The 20,780-nt window shown below is 40.8% G+C and overlaps 1 protein-coding gene across 4 annotated transcripts in view; it reads left to right on the top strand.

The window, feature by feature from the left end:
- The window catches only part of ADGRG6 (adhesion G protein-coupled receptor G6), a 157,672-nt gene that overhangs the window by 56,106 nt on the left and 80,786 nt on the right, over positions 1-20,780 (top strand). For all 4 annotated transcript variants that reach the window (XM_019550157.1, XM_019550158.1, XM_019550156.1 and 1 more), the window contains exons 3-4: positions 5,906-6,247; positions 14,864-15,490. In XM_019550157.1, coding sequence (XP_019405702.1) covers positions 5,906-6,247; positions 14,864-15,490 — 969 coding nt within the window. The remainder of the gene's footprint in view (positions 1-5,905; positions 6,248-14,863; positions 15,491-20,780) is intronic.

Genomic DNA, 20,780 nt, shown 5'->3' with positions numbered 1-20,780 from the left:
CCAGGAGTGACCAGGAATAACGGTCACAAGCTGGCAGAGGGTAGGTTTAGGTTAGATATCAGGAGGCACTACTTCACAGTCAGGGCAGCTAGGATCTGGAACCAACTTCCAAGAGAAGTGGTGCAGGCTCCTACCCAGGGGGTCTTTAAGAGGAGGTTGGATGAACATCTTGCTGGGGTCGTTTGACCCCAGTATTCTTTCCTGCCATGGCAGGGGATCGGACTTGATGATCTGCTCAGGTCCCTTCCGACCCTACAAACTATGAAACTACGTGTAGATCCACATATTTACTTCATAGTAAACTATGGTAATTTACCATTAAGCATCTTGTGTAGATGTGCCCTATCGGAACAATAGTATTTTAGAACCAATACACACAGGTGTATATCCTTGTATAAACATGCAAGTTAGCTTAAAATAAGCCTAATAGGTCACGTCTACATGTCACCCTACAATGATGTAATGACACGCTACATCGCCATGTGGCATGCTAACAACAACATAGCAACTGTGTGGATCTATACATGATCAGCAGCATGCTTCCCTGGTATAGCTCACTGCTATGGCAACATAACAGTGAAATCTAACCACGCTCCGTATGTGTGGTGCAGTAACCGCCCATACTGCTCTATGCTTTAGTACTTCTACAAGGAAATACTAAAGCATAACACCGTAGCAACTTTTCTATACGGTGATGTGTAGACACACCCATAAAATATGAACTATAGATGATGATGGCAATAACACCTGTTGTTTAAGTACCAGATAGTACACTGAATAAAAGCCTGTTTTCTCAGTATGAAAGCCTATTTTCTGTTACTTATATAACCTTACCAGACTTTAGCTATTTGCGGTAATTCTTTTCCATATTGTGCGCTTGCCTGAAACATGGATTTGAGTCTTTTTGCTAACTATCATTCACTGAATGAGACTAGGGTCCTGTGGAGGGGGGAAAAGTGATCATGTAATTATAATTTAGCCACTTTATGTAGTCATAAAGGTGAAAAATTAAAATTACACAAGCTACCTTTGGCACCTACTTTTTTAACAGTTTGAATTACAGGGTAGCTTTTTATGTAAGGTATATTTGATATAATCAGCCTAGATTATCAAGAGGTTCAGAGAGAAAACAAGGTACTTTTAAAATTTGGACTCTGTGCTCTTAGCATTTCTGCCCATGAATATCATGGCTTTGTTTTTTGTTCCATTCAGTTATTAAATATTTTAGATTGACTTACAAAATGCTTGCACCATGCATTGTAGCAAGTATTTGGTATCATGGGTCAAAGCTGCTCTGGGCCAGTGGGATTACAAATTTTCTCTTAGATCTGGCTGACAGCCTAAAGTTGCCATAATAATTTTGCTCTTTAATGAGTGAACTAGGTGGTATTTATAAACCAATAAATGTCTCCTGGGAAGCTTTGTAAAAAGTTCCATTCAAAACCAATGTTGTTTATTTATAGTATTTGTTTGTTGGTTTTGTTTTCCTCTGCTCTTACTACTGTAGACATATGCATGAAAACAGGATATTTGTCTCTTAAAATGCAGTTATAGTAAGAAAAGTATTCATGCCACAACGGAATCTTCCTACTTCAAAAAAGTAAACTCTCCCACTCAATGGATCCGAGTGTTGTATTCATTTAGATTCCTTATTTTCCAATCAGAATTTTTTTTCTGTATTCATCTTGCTAACCAATGCAGTTTTAGGAAACTCTTAATCCCAGTGAAACAGTAATTATGGTAAAAAATAAACATTAGAATTCACACTCTCCTACTTGTGGGGAAACAGAGTAAACAGAAATACTTAATTTACTCTGACATTTATTTTTCTGTGGTGCCTAGAGACCACAAAAAGTTCCTTACCTCACACATGCAGTTAGACAGATAGCACAAGTTGAATTCAACGCTAGCAGATACATCATCCACACCATTTTCACTGTCAGTTTTTTTACTTTGTGATGCATTAATTTGACTTTTAGATCACAGGTTTTCTACCCAACAAAAAAGGTCATTTTCTTTTTCCTTTTTTTCCCCCTGCTTTCTAGTATGCAAAACAAATTATATCTAGAAGCCAGCAATGTTGTTTATAGTGCTACTGTCAGACTCAGTTAATGACCATACACTCAGGGTACATGCAGATGTTAGGGTTAGGTCAATCTAAGTGCCAATCAGTACAGACATTCGTGGAGGTTAGATAGGGCAAAAAAGTCCTGCCTGATCTAATTCAGTTCACATTTGGAGCTCAGCACAGGGGTTGGGAAAGTCCAGCTATTTGCTCCAGCCCCTTGACTTCCCTCTTTCTACTTCCTCCAGTACCTTGACTGGGTTATTTTTAGCATGACACTCCCCACCTCAGGACCAACAACTCCTTCACCCCAAGCAGGAATTGTCTATAATAATAATAAATATTTAGCTCCTGAAGGCACAACCATACATTGAGGCTATGAGTCCCACTGTGCCAGTGGGAGCTTCAGGGAGCATTGTACAGAATGCCTCCTTGGCTTTTCAAGGTGAATAGTCTTCCGGTATGGCCAGCTGTTGCTGGTTAGTTTGGAAAATGGGTCCATAGCTTTGTTAGTCTCCTTTTCAGTTTGGATTATTAGATTTTATTTTTTTCTTATATGTGAAAAAATAAAAGCTAACCCAAGGATCTTAGTGACCTCAGGTATCTAAAATTAGGACTTTTATTCTTTACTCATATTTTTCCAATCATTTTCTGGTAATTCTTCCTAATCCCTTTCCTGAGTGAGAAAACATTGGACACACCTGCAGCTGTTAATATTTTCCCTCCTGATTAGTACTGTGTAGAGAGAAGTTAGCACAATCTTAGAATGTCTCCAAATTTAGTTTTCCTCTCTTATTCCTTCTTCCTAAAGACAGAGCTCACTTGTAAAGACCTCACTTGATTGTACTTCAGTCAAAATCTGACACAGTTCCATTGTCACTTTGAGGTCCTGAAGAGAACTGGAAACACTGAGGAATTCAATGTGTCAAGAAAACTTTTATTCCACTCCTGGCAATTACAAGAGCAGAGAGCAAATACAGATTCCATTTTTTTAAATGACAAAGATACTTGCTAGGCAATCGAGAATCTTGATTTCCTGTAACATATCTAGATATTGTTTGCTTAGAAATATTCTAAACACTCTTGGAGATAAAGATCAGTCTTCTGTTCTGTGTTTATATAGTATTTAGCAAAATGTCATTCTGGTCCATGGCAGAAGCTTCTAGGTCCCCTTTGATATAATTAATAGTAAAAATACTATTGTTACAGTTGTCTAAAATGTCTATATATATTACCGATGTCCATCCTGTAGTACCTATAGCTTGTATTATAGTGGTAGGACTCGGTTTTTTAGTGCTTTAGTTTTTCTTTATTCCTATGCTTCCCTGTTGGATCCCAGTTTACTCTCTTGAGTCTTTCTAGTCAGTAAAAACTGGAGCAATGCCTGCAAGTCATGTAGCACTATCAAAAGAGGGCACTTCTTTCTATGAAAGCAAAGGAAGTTACCTTTCTGCTTCTCCTAATAAACCACTGAAATTCAAAGTGATGTTATTTTATTATTATTAATATTATTGCATTGAAATATTTGTGTTAAATCTAGTAAAGACTAGGAGCATCTACACAAGATGCTGACTGTGCAGTAGCTGAAAAATACTGCGCGAGTAGTTCATCATAGCACGGACAGCGCTAATACACTACTGCATGGTAGCATCACCTAAAAAATGCTTGCTGGCACTACTGCTCAATAACTACAGTTACTGCACATTTATTTAATACTTGCTACTAAATACTATACTTGCTAATGCAAGTACTAAATAAATGTCCAGTAACTACTACACAGTAGTGTCTCATGTAGATGTGCCCACTGCTGAATTCATTCTCATTGTTTTGGAACAACTCAGTTATTGCTTTATTTACATTTCAGGTTGCATAACATATAGGATAATTTGACTTTTTTAGTGGTCATTTTTCAATTTGTGTTGCTTAACACAGCCATGATACAGTTACAGTTGTTTTTTGCAACTCAGATGCAGTTGCAAAAAAAAGAAACATAATTTGGGGCTTTATTGATGCAAGTCTTAGTCATTGGACATGGAAGATGATAGTACCACTTTATTCAGTGCTGGTTAGGCCTCATTTAGAGTATTGTGTGTAGTTCTCCACATTTTAAGAAGTATGTGGAGAAGTTGAAGAGGGTCCAGAGGCAGAAAACAAAAATTATAAAGGCCTAGAAGGGGAGCTGTGCAAGGAAATGTTGAGAGAAAAGCCTGGAGAAAAGGAAGCTAAGTGGGGTGTGGTAACAGTTTTCAAATATTTTAAAGGCTGCCATAAAGAAGGGGAATAACGATTGTTTTCCTTTACTGCAGAGGGCAGGATACAAAATGATGGCTGTACCAACAAAGTAGATTTTTTAGTGCTAGAACAATAATGTAATGGAATGAACTTCCCAAAAATGTTGTGTCATGTCATTCATTAAAGATTTTCAAGAGGAGGTTGGATGAGCATCAGACAGGGATAATTTAGGAACAGTATTCATGCAGAGGAGGGTTGGACCAGGTGAGCCTCAGCTTTCCAAGCCTGTGTTTCCGTGCAATAATATATGTTCAAATTCTTTCATCCTTTCTAACAATGTATAGTACCGTCCTCCTGGAGAACATTTAAGTGAAACTGGGAGGTGTTTGCAGAGTAAGGAGCACAGCATGAGTCTGGGTGGCAACATGTGGCCCCTTTTAAGTTCTTGCCTGAATTGCTCAGTGGTGTTGTGATAACAGATAGTTGAAATATATTATAGATTTCACTGGCAAGAGAAATAGTCATAGTACATACCTTTTATCTAGGCGTACCCAGGTGTTTTATAAGAAACACCAGGGGCTAGATCAGGGGTCAGCAACATTTTTGGGCAGAGTGCCAAAAACACCTGCAACTTCAACTTCTAAGATGTTGGCATGCCAGGGGCAGATGGCAGAGGAGCCACAAGGGACCCAATCCTTGTTGTTGCCATGTGGCCCCGACCCCCTCCCCACCATCCACCCAGAGGCATGCATGGCAAGCAAAATGCCTCTGAGTGCCACACTCTGGCACCCATGCCAGGGATTGCCTACCCCTCGGCTAGATCATCCCTTGGTCTGCAGGTTCACACAGGGACATAGAGTATAAATAGATATAAGGTCTGAGTACATGGAGGGAAGTGGTGGGGAACGGGATGAGCCATGGTTCCCACTCTCAACTCCTTCCTAATGTACATAAGTATATTTATAATGTCAGTCAGTAGAATGGAGTAAGCATAAGAAGGGTGCAGTAATTTGCTACTGATATAAGTCAGCAAACACATTATTGCCCCTTTGATATGGGGGGGCAGGGAGAGAATTGTAGATTAAATTGTTGATAATTTTATGACTGGCCTTTAAGAAACCTACAGAATGTTTGCTACTTCTCTGATGACCTTTTAGTCCCTCTGTTGTACTGTAGCATTCCAGTGACATACCATTGAAAACAATACCATGGTAAGAGGCATGCAGTAGCTTGTATATTCAGTAGCAGTCAAGTAATAACAATAATAAAAAAGGCTACTCTCAACTTTTTCAAAGTTCCAGTTAAAGAATGCATGCTTGTTTGAGAGTGAGAAAGAGTTGCTCCTACTTCATCAGTATTAATATATCAGGTCATCGTAACAGAAATACTGTACTGTATATTTGCTGTGGATTAAGCCATGTAGCCATTTCCTCCAATGGACACATGTCCTTTAAAAGACATACTGTATTTTCTTCCCACCTTTTCCTTCATCCTCCTTTTTTTATATATATTTTAATTGTCTTTTTGATCAAAGTAATGTTCAATTTCATGGAATAACATTTTTCTTCCCTCTCTCCAACCCTCTTTTTTTTCCCTCTGACTTCCTAGTTCTTGGATGTTACGACTGTAGGGTAGCACTGACCAATCCCACTGGAACATTCAGCTCTCCATGCTTTCCCAGTGATTACCCTAACACCCAAACATGCAAATGGACCATCCAAGCTCCTCGGGGATACATCATTCAGATAACATTTATTGACTTTGACATTGAAGAAGCTCCAAACTGCATTTATGATTCACTGACATTGGACACTGGAGGACATGAGGTTAAATTTTGTGGTGTCACTGCCAAAGGATTGTCCTTTAACTCAACTGGAAATGAAATGATTGTGTCTTTTACAAGTGACTTTAGTATCCAAAAGAGAGGCTTCAATGCAAGCTATACCCGAGGTAGGTAAACTTAAAGCACTTCATTCTTGTATTACCTAGCAAGCAAGCTTGTTGAATGTGTGAAGGTGAATATTCCATGTGTGAATCTGAAGCCCCTGACTTCCAGCATATTCACAGGTCAGACTGTATCAATAAATTGTACTCTTCATGCTTTTTAATCATGTAATTTTTGTGTGAATGAAGATATAGGATGTGGTTTTCTCCTTGCATATAGCTTACTAAGGACACTGGAAAACAATTTAACATGTTTTAGGCTCACATGCGTACTACAGGGCATGGCCAACTGGTGCCACCTTAGTCGGGGGGGGACATGTCCTTCCTAGTGACCAGTCACAGTCGGCGACTGGGGGAAGAGGGGGGCCCCCCTGCAGCCAATCTTGCGACCAGGAAGCGGCCACAGTGCTCCCAGAAGTGGCCGCGGTGCTCCCGCCTGCGTCCCCCCAGCCCATTGCCTAAGAGAGGAGCATGGTCTGCCAGCGGGTGCACCAGAGCTCTTAGGGGGTGCACATGCACCCCTACATGTCACCACTGCTACGGGGTATGAAAGTGACACTCACCTTTAACGCTAGAAACCTGCATAAAGGGCAGGATGTTATAATCTGATTCCCATTTCTGAGGTCAGCAGCAGAGGGAATTCAACACATCCAGGAATAAGGTCTATCCTCTGGCACATCGGAGCTCTCCACAGCAAGGGTAAAGCAGGTCTGTGCAGGAGACAGAACTTTCTCAGGGGCTGGTTCAAGATTGCTGAATGATGCTTTCCCATCTCCCACCCCAGATAACTAAGGGACATCACAAACCTCAGCACCTTCAGCTCCAAATGCAATGTGTGTTTCTTTGACCTTGTTTCCTCTAACATACATATGTGGCAACATAGATCATTCAAAAAAATAATCACCAAAACAAGACATTCTGCTGTACACACTTCTCCCTCAAGGGAGAGGTCTAGAGAACAAGCAGCACATGACAGATGTTAGACACATTGCTTAATGCGCCACTGGAAACACTCAGATACTACAGTGATGAGTGCAGTATAAGTATTCATTTTTAATAGAATAGAATGAGTAGCAGTCCCAGACCTTGTTTTCTCTGAATGGTGGAATAGATTCCCTAGATTAAATTTTATACAAATGAACTATTTCCTCATCTTGCTTATTCCCAGAAAGCCTTCTTCTTCTTCTTTTTTTGAAGGAACAGGGATGTCTGCATTGATTCTACAGTGCTTCTGAGAGCACTGCTGAGAAGTATGCCCTGTCAAACTTCTCCCACCCAGCCCTGTACCAACCCAGAAGTGAGGCAGTGAAACTACTCTGAAGTTGCCTATTTCTCTTCCCCCACAAACATGCTAGAGGTAGCGTGAGTGGCAGCAGGGCCTGATCTCCAAGACAGTTTCACTACCTCATTTCTGGTTTTAGCATTTATGGAGAGGAAGCAGATGGGGAAGTTGTTCTTTAAGTTATACCACAGTCATTTCCTTTGAAACTTCCTGAGTATTGGTATTAATCTTTATTTGGATTGAGGTAGTACTTTGGAACCCTGGTAATAGGCAAGGAATTCATTGTGCTAAGTACTGTATGGACCCAGAAGAATAAGATGATCTTCACCCTGTCAGACTTACAGCCTCTTTCACACTCAACTACACCTTGACTTTACAAGAAAAATAAGTGAATTCTTAACATCAGAGGGCAGAAGAATTAAAGCCTGTTACACAAGCTAAATCTGTTACAATCCTGAAATGAAAAAATGTAACACTATAGATAGAAAGTTAGAAATGTTACTAAGGTTCATTAGAAGCATCTAAGAGGTTACTCTGGGTGACAAAAGCAGTTTCCTCTGTGCTCAGAGCAAGCAGAATATAATCTGGATAATAAAAGAAAAAGCAGTGTAAACAAATGTGCGAAGTGATGCAGTTACACTGCTATTTTTCAAGTTTGCTAGGGATCCTCCCATTCTGCTCCACTAATAGATACTTTATTCTAAACATTCTCTCCCACAAATATTTCTGTAGAATATTCTGATGTGAATGAGATTACTTGGGGCGTAAAATATTACTCAGCAGTTGCATCTACACATACCATTAAGACAACGTGATAAACCCTGGCACAGCTTGTGTCAGAGATTTTATGGTGCTTTAATGGCATGTGTAGATGCTCAAACTGCTGTGGACCAGGATACACATGCAGATGCTGCACCCAGGACTCCAGCAGTCTGAGTTGGAGAGGAGCAGTCCTGGGCTGGCAGGGACTGGAGGGTCAGCCTGAGTCTGTGGGAGGCAGTGTTGGTCATTGGAGAGGCTGGTTAGGGCACAGGTGTGCCCCAATATGCAGAGCCCTGTGTCTAGACGGCATGCAGGAGTCTGGCTCTCAGCTGTCTGGGCTCACTGAGTGCAGTGTACACCCAGGTTCAGCATTTACATGTGTATTTGGGTGCAGTTATTTTTGCTGCAGTAAGACAGTACTGTCCCTGACAGTACTATCTTGCTGTGGCAAAAATTAATTTGTTGTAGTCTAATAGTGTCACATGTGTAGACTGTGGTACTTTACACCACAGCAAATTGTATTGCTGTAAACCTGCAACTATCCTATCTAAGAGCCATTTTTGACCTTAATTGTCAAGAAGCATTGTCTTCATCCAAGAATATAATTGAACTGTAATCATTGAAACAGCTGGATAAATTCCCCTATCCACGAAAGTTGTGCAATTCCCCTGATTTCAGCAGTGTTACAAAAGTACAACTCATGGCAAAGTTTAGCTCTGACAGGCTGTAAAACTGCAGTTCAGTTGAAAATGTTACCCTTTTAACATTCATGTAAAAGAGAACATTCCATGGAGAGACCTGAGGAATGGTCCAGTGGTACCAAAAACCATGTTTATATTCTTTCCAATTATACAACTGGTCCAATAAAAGGTATCATCCATAAAAATCCTGACCATCCCAAAATAATTTGGTAAAAAACCACCTGGATATTACAGGAAAAATAGAAGTTTGGGAGTAGAAGGGGTTTTGAAAAAACTGGACAATTTGCTATCCTAGATATGCTGCTATAAAATTTGCTAGCAGGTAAATATACCGGTTAGTATATAATAAGTACATGAGCCAATCTACATGCAGATAGAACAAGAAAATGAAGTAGGGGAAGGTTTTAGGTGAAAAGATACAGTTTTTGTGGGGTTTGAAATGTTACGTAAGAGTGGTTTCACACTGAGATCCAGATGCGGGTGGATCTAGGATTTTGAAAAGGAGGGTATAGATGCTGTGGTGCATCATCCCATCATCACAAAAAGAAACTGGAAGCTTTACTAATACAGCGGGAGCCTTGGGCAGTGTTATATAGGTGAAGATTGAAACAAAAACAAATATAATTTTATTGGAATGAATTAAGAACACCCTACAGAGTTGTGAAATAGGAGCTACTTTACCAGAAGCAGCAAATAGCATAATTGCAGAGGAAAGTCCAGCTTGATTAGTGAAACATCAAAACCATTAAAAAGGAGAAAGGATTGTTAACATTTATGGAATGAGGAGTTATGAGGAATGAAGTGAAGGAATAAGGTAGATTTTAATGAGCCATGAATTCAGCTGATGCTCTCACTGGTGCCTGAAGTTCACAGAAATGCTGCTGCCAGTGCCAGGCAGCTGGTTTTAAACTTTGGGGTCAGCAAGAATCAAAGGGCAAGTGTGACTGCATCAGTGCACCCCTCCCTTCTCCCCCGAATCTGCCCTTGGGTCCAGAACACATTTCCTTGGATCTTCTTGGAGAATCTCCTGTAGCACTGAATTAAAGTACTAAATCCTCAGATGGAGTAAACAGATAGCTCTGCTGAGTTCAGTGGAACTATGCAAGCATCTATCAACTGGCAACTTGGCCCCTTAACCATTTCCCCAGTATTAATTATCTGTGGAAATAATTCTCAGCTTGGTACAGGGAAGTTATTCAGTCAACAGTGGAAAAGGAGGTGAGAACTGCAATACAATCTCTCATGTATAAATATTTCAAATCCTAACATAGGTGAAATTTAAATGCAGGCAGTAACTGCAAAAGTTGTTATATCCAGCATGGATTTGATACAACATAGTTATTATATACACACACTGTCACTTGTCAGGCAGGTGTTTGATATGGAAAAAGAAATAGACCCTGTTAAAGCTGTCTGTTGAGGGCTCTTCCCTTTAAGCTGACTGGCAGCTGTGTATGGTAAAAGCTAAAAACAATAGGAAGCCATTGTGCAAAGCAGTGGTCCTCATGGCTAGGCCAATTAGAAGCTAAATCATGGGGGTGGGAAATTCAAGGAGTTTCCCCAGGGGAACAGCAAAATGCAGGGGCTTGGGAATAAACTGTTAGAATCTGTGTATGCCTCAGTGAGTGTGAAAAAAGGAGAGATGAGATATTGGACATGGCCCTGAAAAGAAGCTGGAAGGTAGAGCTATTTGTGATCACATAGTTTACTGTCCACTGTCGTTTGTTTCTACTGTATCCAGGGGAACAGGCCTTTCTGTATAAATAAACAAGATTACATCAAAGCTGATTGACATCTTCAGTTTTTCTTCCTAACAAACAATCCTGCTGGGTTTTATATACTGTCTACCCAATAGTTCTTCACCAGGGTGTGGCGGCAGTCTGAGGTGTCATGGGAACCTGCCAGGGGTGCTGCGATGCTGGCATCGCCACCACTGCCCCCATGAGGTAAAACTACTGCATGCCTGGCTTTTTAGGTGGCACGCTGGAGACAAACTGACAAATGGCTAGAGCAGGCAGGTCTGATCCTGTATGGTATCTCTGATAAATGGAAGTGCACAGAGCAGTTTCACTCCACCGTCTGGAGACATATACTGCTGCCACCAGGAAGAACCACCTTAAGCACCTCTGGTCTGGAGATGCAGGAAGAGCACACAGTCCTGCCACAGCCAGTTCCCATTCCAGGTCTGCAGGAGGCACACAGCACAGTTCTACCTGACCATGGCAGCAGTGGCAGTGACTGCATAGTGGCATCCTCTTGGCCTTCTCCCTCGCCACTCCCAGACCTCATGTGTCCTTTTGCCTACCCTTGCCCATCCCATCCTCTCAGCACTCCTTGCATGCTGTATATGCATACCTTGTTCCTGCCAGACAGACATCACCAGACTCTGCCTCTTACTACCCCAAGTATCAATATTAATATATTATTTAATAAAATAACTATAATGCTTATAAGGTAATAAACATGAGTATATTTATAATAGTTTTTTTTAAATAGGGTGCCACTAAATTCTTGGAAAGTTTTGGAGGGGTACCTTGAGTCTAAAAAGGTTGAGAACCACTGGTCTAACCACTTGACCAAAAGGGCAAGTCGTATGGTGAACAGTTCCTTAAGTACAGACATCTGAGACTCATCAAAATGATGAATGGCTTGTGCATTCAGTAACTGAGAAAGAAATCTGCTGTCATATTGATTATGATGTTCTATGCTCTATGTATGCCCAAAACATTCACTGGTGTTAATTTTGCCCTTTCGTTGTGGATAGGGACAGAAATTAAACATAAACCAATGTAAGTGATCAGAAACTGGCTCAAATCTGTAGTACAACAGAAGTTTGTTGAGCATAAACTGATTTCAAAATGGCCAAAATGGGTTTAAGATAAACCTAGATGGATGTAGTATCAGACTTAACTGATTTAGTTTATTGAACTTCTGCCCCAGATGCCCAAATTCAAGTTATTTCACAGTCCCCCAGCATCCCAGGATGCTTTGTACCTCTCCCACAAGCCCCCACCCCCTCATAGCCTTGGCCCAAGCTGTCTGCTCCAGCTGAGCAGGGAGGCGTGCTCTAGTGCCCCCCTGGCTTCAGGCCTGGGCCTCTGCAGACATGTGGCAGCATTTCCAGAATTAAAAGTGAGTGGCTGTTTATTTATTAGTTCAATCTATGCATCTTAGGTTAACCTGGGAAGATTTAATCGATTCAGTCTCAAGCTTTTTGACTGTCTGTACTTAGCCTTTGGGTGTAAGCACCTGCTGTTAAAACCCACTACCACCAGCAACATCATGACCTCAGTTACAAAACAGATTAGAATCATTCAGTGTCACAGAAGATTTACTGAGCATGTTAACATTGTTTTTATACTGTTTCCATACAACCAGTGCCCTGACTATTTGTGACCTTCCTAAATGCACAATGAAAAGGATTTGTATAATAAACCTCCCTCTCCCATTTCTGACTTCCTCATTTTGGAATATTTGGCATATCATCTTACAATAATAATAATGATGATGATGAAACCATGGAATTACTCTTGTTAATTAAGGGAAAGTATAACCCAATTTCCATCTACAAATTATTAAAGCTGTCTTTGCAGAAAGGACAGAATCCATGAGTTGAATATGATAGGGGCAAAGATTTCTTGCAGTTATATCTTTTATTAAACCAACTGCACAATTAAGATAGAGTTAGACAAGCATTTGAAGAAATCTTGCATTTGCAAGCTTGTCTAACTCTATCCCAACTATTTAGGTAGTCCAATAAAAGTATCACCCCAAGAAGTACTTACTGCTCTCAAAATTCCTGGACTGTCATGACTCTTAGAGTGATTCCTACAGCATCATTCTAAGATTATCATAATGTGGTGAATATGAAAATCATGAAAGAGCAATATTTTCTAATTCTTTTCCTCCATCAGCTCCATCATCAAAACAATACAAACCATTATATAGTACTAAACAAAATTATTTTGGCTAAATTCTGTCATTAGGTGCCTACCCCCAACTCCTATCAAAGGAATTTACTCTGGTCTACCTGGAGATACAGTTTGAACTGAGAGTTCAATTTGTTCTTGAAAACGAAAAGGAAGAAGTGATAAAATTGTGCACATGATATTGCTTTAGCATATAGACTCTTTCTACCTATACTCTCCATATACTTACACTTATATACACTAGATTTTAAACCATTGTTAAAGGGGAGCAGGTGCTCCTGGATTGTTATCCTGGGTAATGCAGTCACACTTTGCTATCCCAGTGAGGATCAGGGTCCTTGACATGATGAAAACTAATTTCTGTTCAAAGGAGTTTACTATTTAAATCAACCATATGGCAGGGAAAACAAGAGCCACAGTGGGATGGTGTGATTTGACCACATAACACACAACAGATCTGTAGCAAAGCCAAAATTAGAACCTAAGTCCCCTGATAACTAGTCCAGTGACCATCCTACTAGATAGGGCTGTGTGAAGGTTCAGTCACTGATTTGATTCAGTGGAGTTTTGACCCAATTTGGTGGCCAAATCTCCAAATCTGAATCAAATCAGGAGACCCTTTAGTCTCTCTGAATCAAATTGGAATCCTCCAAACTAATTCGGAGAGATTCACAAAGATTCAATGATTCAGACATAGACACCACTTTAAATGTTTTTTCTACATACTTCAAGGTACCAGGTGGTTTGTGAATGCTGTGATGCTGGGGCAGATGGAGCATCCCACAGGAGCATGGGGGGGTCTCCATTGCACTCAGTCCACTGGGGAGCACACAGGGGGGCCCCTGCACTGTCCCTGGCTCAGCAACTGGTGCCTCCTGGGTCTGGGGGAGCACCTGGGGTCCCCCTGAAGCCAATTGCCCAGCCAGGGAGGTGTGTGGGGGGGTACATTGGAAAATCTACCAGCAGAATTATACCACTGTGGTTATATCAGTAATGTTGTCACTATCTTTCTCAAAGAAGAATATGCACACAGGAACTTATACCTATATGACTATAGCGATTTAATTATCTCAGTTTATTTCTACCTTTAGTTTCTCATGTTAACACAGACTAAATAGTATGCTGCTGTTCTTTGCTGCCTTATGGGATAATTGATACTTCTCAGGCAAGACAATAACAAATAAGAAATATCAAATGATGAACAGGAACAGTAGATGCTCTCTTTCATGTACAAATCCCCTTGTTCTTAGCCATTTCTGTAAAAATGTTCAGCTATCTTAGATACATTTGTAAAATCCCCACTCATTCCTACAAATACTCTCAAGCAGTGAATGGCAAAGGCATGAGTACACATGAATAAATACTTGCAATATTAAACTAGTTGACTTTTGAGAACAGACTCCTAATCCAACAGAAGTCCATCAGTTGAGTTCAGGAACAAAAGATTTTAATTTGCCAAGGATTATAGTTGAGTCAGTCTCTCAAGATGTGTGGCATTAAATTCACTGGAGAAATGCACTCATGCAGAATAAGTCATTAAAAATATTAGTAAAAACCATAAAATCAAATAAAATGTGATTTTCAAATGGTTTTCATATACTGTATTGTCTAATGCATCCTTGCAAGTTACCTGATAAATGAAAAGTAATTTTACAAATGTCTTGTTGACTGCAGACTTAGCGGCTAATACATTTCTTATGCAAGCCTTAACAGTTAGCACTTACAGATCTGCAGCACTAAATGCAGCACTAAAATTATCTTTGCACATTTTATTTGAATACGTTATCAAGCTAAATGGCTCTTTATATGTACCACTGATGTAATACAGTGATGAAAGCTTCCTCATAAAAATGTTTTGTTTAACAAATTGTACTTCAGTCATTGTCTTTAATCGAATGTGTACCTCCTTTTGGCTCATTTATATAATTTATATTATTTTTTCTTCTAGTTGCCGTGTCTCTGAGAAATCAAAAAATCGTCATCCCCCAGAGCTCTGGTGCAGAAACCGTGTCTGTGGCAAAAACTGTCTCAATACCAGATCTTAGACAATTCACACTCTGCTTTGAAGCAACCAAAGCCATCAGTGATGACAATGATGATTGGAAGGCTTTCTCCTACAGTGATTCTTTGTCAAAAGAGTGGCTCAGTTTTGGGAAGACCACAAAAGGCCATTTACTATTTATCGCAGGCATAGAATGCATGTTAGAAGATGCACTGGACAAAAATCCAGCTGGAGATTTTTTTACAGGAACATTTGAACAACTCTGCATTGTATGGGATAGCTTTTCTGGCAGTCTAGGTATAAATGCAAAGAACACCTATCGTACAATTTACTGCCCAGATACCTTTCAAAAGATTATCCTGAGGAATGGGAACCTAGTGTTGGGCTCTGACAGAGATGAAATAAGCTCTCTAAATGGAGACATTTACAATTTTCGTCTTTGGAATTTCACCATGAATTCCCAAACACTGTCCAATCTCAGCTGTGATGTGCCAGGGAACATTATAGACTGGGAAAACGAGTTCTGGAGTATCCCAAAATCAGCACTGAAAGCAGAAAACAATTTAAGTTGTGGTAAGTACTTTTTTCCTCATTTCTGTGCCTCTGAATTGTTCCAAAAGTATCATATGTCAGCAAGAGATGGCATATTCACAGTTAAAGGGAGAAGAACTTCCCAGAAGCAGCCTTACCTTTCTTAAGCCTGTAAGCTTCCCTTGCCCCAAATATTAATTTTGCTCCCGGGTATGTTTATTCCTTTTATTTACTCAAACATATATCCAGGCTGACTTCGAGTTTTTTAAACGATATATGAGTTTTTTAAAAGTAAAAAAATTAGTTTTAAAATATATGGATATATCTAGTTATAGCTAGCTATTTTAATTACATTTCATATATATTAATTTTAACATTCAGAATAGAATCAATCAATAATCAAAAGTAATAAAAATATATGAATAAAAATTCTCTGATTATTTCTTTCTATAAACTCATCACTTTAAAATTATATTAAGATGAATTAGTTAACTTATATGTAGGGAGGTGAAAGAAGATAAAGTAAGCTTTTGCTGAAACTGTGTAATAGCAGTAGTTTATGGGCATGTGTAGATGAAACGGGGGCCCTAAATTGAAGTGGTGGGTTTTAAACGACACCACTTCAATTTAGGGCTGATTTAAACCCCCGTGTCATATACACACCCAGCTGACTTATCTGCGTCTCCGGCGGGGAGGAGGGGGTGAGCTGCCAGCGGGCAGAGCGGTTCCTGGGCAGTGAGAGAGGCTGGTGTTTCCCTCTGCGGCCCCACACAGGCAGCATCCACCTGCAGGCACTGGGCTCCAGCGGTCCCAGGGAGCACCACAGTCGCAGAGGGAAGCACTGGGCCCCGGCACAGTTTAGGCAGCCAGGCAGGCACCGGGGGGAAAAAAAAAGATCAGGCTTGCCACTTTTCTTGGGCAGAGCTGCCTGCAGGACTTCCTGCAGAGCCCCTGAGCTGCACAGTGCTTCACTCTGCAATTGTAGGGCAGCAAACTAAAACTCCTCAAAGGATTTTTAGTTTGCTGCACCGAGTCATTTAAGGTGCATTATGCCGCAGCATTTCCTACAGCGGCTGTAATTAATGCAAACACTGACACCATTAAAGCGGTGCAAAAGCATTTAGCCACTTTAAAGTATGCACACACGTCTCTTGTTTCGTCTGTACGCGGCCTATAGCTAGAGTTATGCTTAGTTAACATGTTTCTGTAATGACAGCATTCTTGACCTGAAGGGATTCAGGATAGGCCCTGATCCTGCAGGTACTTAGGAATATGCTTAAATTTAAATCCTTGAGTAGATAGTGGACTACTAATGTGCTAAAGGTATACAGCCTCTGTTCTTTCCTGTATCAGAGTTCTGTTCAGTGCTGAGATGTATGAGAACCGTTGAAGAGCTGGGTCTGCCTTTCCAATTCTCAGGACCTTCCACTACTGCAACTTGACTTAGAACAGCTGCAAAGATGCTGTAATACATCAGAGAATCTGGCCCAAATACATACCTAAGTGTTTAGAAGATCAGTTCCTAGACTGGGGAACCCATGCAATGATGAAAACGAATGCATAAAGAACTCTCAGACATTTTCATTGCCGTTTCAGCTAATCCTGTTCAGAGGATGTTTAGATGATATGGTGGTAAAGATGTTGTACTCTTATGCAAGTTCTGGTAAAGCTGCTCTGGCATGCCAGCAGTGGTCCAAGATATTACAAAAAACCTTCATGCTTAGAAGGCCACGGGGATTAGGAGGAGAGCCAGTGAAATTCATGTGATTAAAGGGAAGGAGAAAAAAGAACCTGAAGGAGGGCCCTTGTCTTCTGAAGGAAAGCATAATGGCTAAGTTGATTAAAGCAAAGCTAACTCAGATCCAGTTCATTGATCCTGTGTACCACATCCCTGTAACCATTTAATGGTGTTGCAGAAATAGAATGACTATAAAGATGTCCAGCCCTTTTATTCTGAGAACTGCTATTGCTTCATGTTCCCATCTCTACTTATCCTTTTGCTGTATGGTTCTAAAAGGGTATGGACACACATAACCAATGTTGTGGACTAGGAACCAATTCATAATTGTGTGAAGTACTGTGGGAGTAAGCAACCAGCCCAGCACCATTCAGAATGGTGAGTGGGGAGGGAGTACTTGCACCCATGCTTGGAGATGTGAGGAGGTGTTTAACCTGGAGCTGGGGCACTTTCACTTCTTTTTTCCTTCCTTTCCTAAACATGAGTTCAGTAAACATCAGTAACTACTAAACTTCAGTAGTCTGCAGATGACCAAAATCTGCAATGCGCTTGCCTGATTTGAGGGAAGCCGTGGACCCATGCTTTTTGATTCCCATGGGTTCAGCATGATAATGAGCTGTGATTAAGTATAAAATAAGGACACAGCTGACTGTTTGAAAGAAAGCTTTTATTGAACAAACACTATGAGGAAGTTCACAGGTAAGATGTACCAACTAGAGGGAAAACAGAAAGCAGTAGACTTCTGCCTATGTACCAGAGCAGCCAGTTGCAGCAGTAAAGGGGAAAGAGTAAGAAATGATGTAGTGTGGGATGCCTGGTATACCACCAAAACCCATCTTAAGGAATCCCCTTGGTTTCTACTCAAAAACTGAACTGGTTCAAAATAGTACTACATTTCCCAGGTATACTTTTGAACTGTTCCAGAAAGATAGAAACCACTTTGACAGCCTTGTATACTCTCCACTTGAGGTTTATACTTCATTTAAATCATGCTAAATTTTGTGTGTGACCATGTCTACACTTTGTGGACCATCACACAGATTCTGTTAGCCTGAATGAAATCATTCAGTGAAAATATTGTCATGTTGTAGAATACTAGGGTTTGTTTCTTCAGATCCAGGGCAAAAAGGAATCAAAAAGTCTATGGTCTGGACATAGGTTGGTCCTCCTAAAGGCCACCTGAACAACCTGTATATGTGCTAGGGCTAGTTGTATATGCATATGAGCTGGTTGAATTTTTCTGAAAGAACATCTCTCCATTGGAAAATGAAACGTCATTAGAGTCAAATCATTCAGTGGAAACATTGATTCTAACAAGATTTTTTATGTGGAAAAAATTCAAAAGGTCAAAGTAAGTATTATGATGATAATACTGAAATCACACAACCATGAAACACACAATTATTGTCACACTAAGTCATGGGTGCCCAGATTTGAGGCTACTTGGGGATTAAGGTGCTGACCAGGGGCAGAAGGAGTGTGCACAATTCAGGTACAGGCAGGTTCAGAAAGCCAGGATGTCAGCCTGAGAGCAGAGACTAGAAACCTGAGTCAAAAAGCTGGGAGATCAGGCAGAGACCAAATTAAGAGCAAGCTGGGTCGAGAAGGTGGGAGATCAAGCAATAGGTGGAGTCAGAGAACAAGCCAAAGGGAACAGCACTGTAGTCTAGAGTCAGGTAGAGCCCTGTTCCCAGACACTTCCTGTTCTGGGTCAGAGAGATATATGAGGAAAGTGCAGTCAGCTGACCCCAGCTCACCACTCTGGTGCCAGGGAATGGGCAGAGGGTTAGGCTCTGCTGGAGGCTTCAGGCCAGACCTGACAGCCTGGGTGACCAGCTGAGTGACCAGCCTGCAGGTGGCAGGCTTAGATGGGCAGCCGCGATGGCCATGCTGAGGCCACAGGCTGACAATTATATAATTTAACAAACAGCCACCACTATATAACACAATTGCCTCTCCATGACAATAATATTTTCTATATATCTAATATTGCCTTTTTCTTCACAACCTTCATGCTCCCTTTTGACTTTAATATACTTGTAAAATGTTGATCTTTTACTAACTCCACACCACATGCATGCAATTTCAAGTGCTGAGTGCCTCTAGGAGAACAACAAGGTTATAAGAGATACAATTTAACAACCAAATAAGCTTTAAAAAAAATGTATTTTCAGTCTAATTGGGCTTGTGGTGTGGACTTTATTTTTATTGATCTGAGAGCAGTATACAAATATATGGCACTAACTACCAGTGGACACATCTACATATACTATTAATGTGCCTGAATAAACTCTATCATACTTCATGCCAGAGTTTATTGCTCCCGAGTTTATTGCAGCAATTAAACGTGCGCCTGGGATCATAGCACACTGAGCCAGGGTGGAGTAGCCCCGGCTGGCAGTGGGGCCTGGGGGTCAGCTACTCCACCCCAGCAAAATGTGTAGCAGAGAGGCTGGCTGCGGTACAAGGGCACTCCAGTGTGGGCTAGCTGGCAGGTAGCCTCTATACTGTAGCACCCTTGTGCCCCAGCCAGCCCCTGTCACCATTTACACTTTCATTTCAGTGCATTAAATAATTCTGCTGTAGGATAGTATTTGTCTCGAGCAGTACTATTCTACACTAGAGTTAATTAATTTACTCCATCCTAATAGCACCACATGTGTAGATGGAGATGTTTTACTGCGAAGCTAATGAGTCAACTCCACAGTAAAGTGCATGTGTAGATGCATCCAGTAAGTAACATAATGCTGTTTTCATAGAAATAACACCCTGGTTTCACATTTCTAAACACATCTACCTGTGAGAAGTGCCAAATTTGCATAGGAATGTCACTTGCATTATTGAACTCTGCAGCAAAGGGCTTTTGCTTTTTGTTTAATTTCTGGTTTTTCAAAGCTTTTGTTAAGGGACACATTGAATATCAGGGCACTAATAAATTGATGCTGATAGTCTTTTGGGAACTTTGCCTTTTACTGTTTTCATATTCTATTCAGAATGTAATCCTTAAATGGTTGTGATTTCTTGCTCTTCTAATATGCATATTAATGTGCAGCAATAAACTCTTTCACATATCATACCAGAGTTATTGCTCCAGGGTGCTGTGTTTACACATGTTCCTGGGACCATAGCACTTTGAGCCAGGTGGGGGTAGCCCTGACTGACAGAGAACCCAGGGGATCAGTTGCCAGCCTGGGGCTGCTCCAACTCAGTTCAAAGTGCTGTGGAGGGACTGGCTGGGACACAAAGGTGTTATAGCATGGGTCTAGCTGGCAGACCCCAGACAGCGCTGTCACCATCTACATGTGTGTTGCTGTGGAGTAAAAAACTCCACCACAGCATAGTGCTTGTATTTACAAGTACTAACCTACAGTGGAGTTTATTAGTTTACTGCAGCCTAATAGCCCTGCATGTATAGACACTGAGACATTTACTGAAAAGCTAATTAGGCAATTCTTCAGTTTCATAGATTTCATAGACTTTAGGGCTGGAAGGGACCTTGGAAGATCATCGAGTCCGGCCCCCTGCCCAAAGGGCAGGAAGTCAGCTGGGGTCATAGGATCCCAGCAAGATAAGCATCCAATTTGCTCTTGAAGG

Source organism: Crocodylus porosus, unplaced genomic scaffold (assembly GCF_001723895.1).
Source record: "Crocodylus porosus isolate Cpor-Errol unplaced genomic scaffold, CroPor_comp1, whole genome shotgun sequence".
In the NCBI taxonomy this organism is placed as follows: Eukaryota; Metazoa; Chordata; order Crocodylia; family Crocodylidae; genus Crocodylus; species Crocodylus porosus.
The sequence above is the reverse complement of the archived record's forward strand: the minus strand, read 5'-3'. Positions and strand labels throughout refer to the sequence as shown.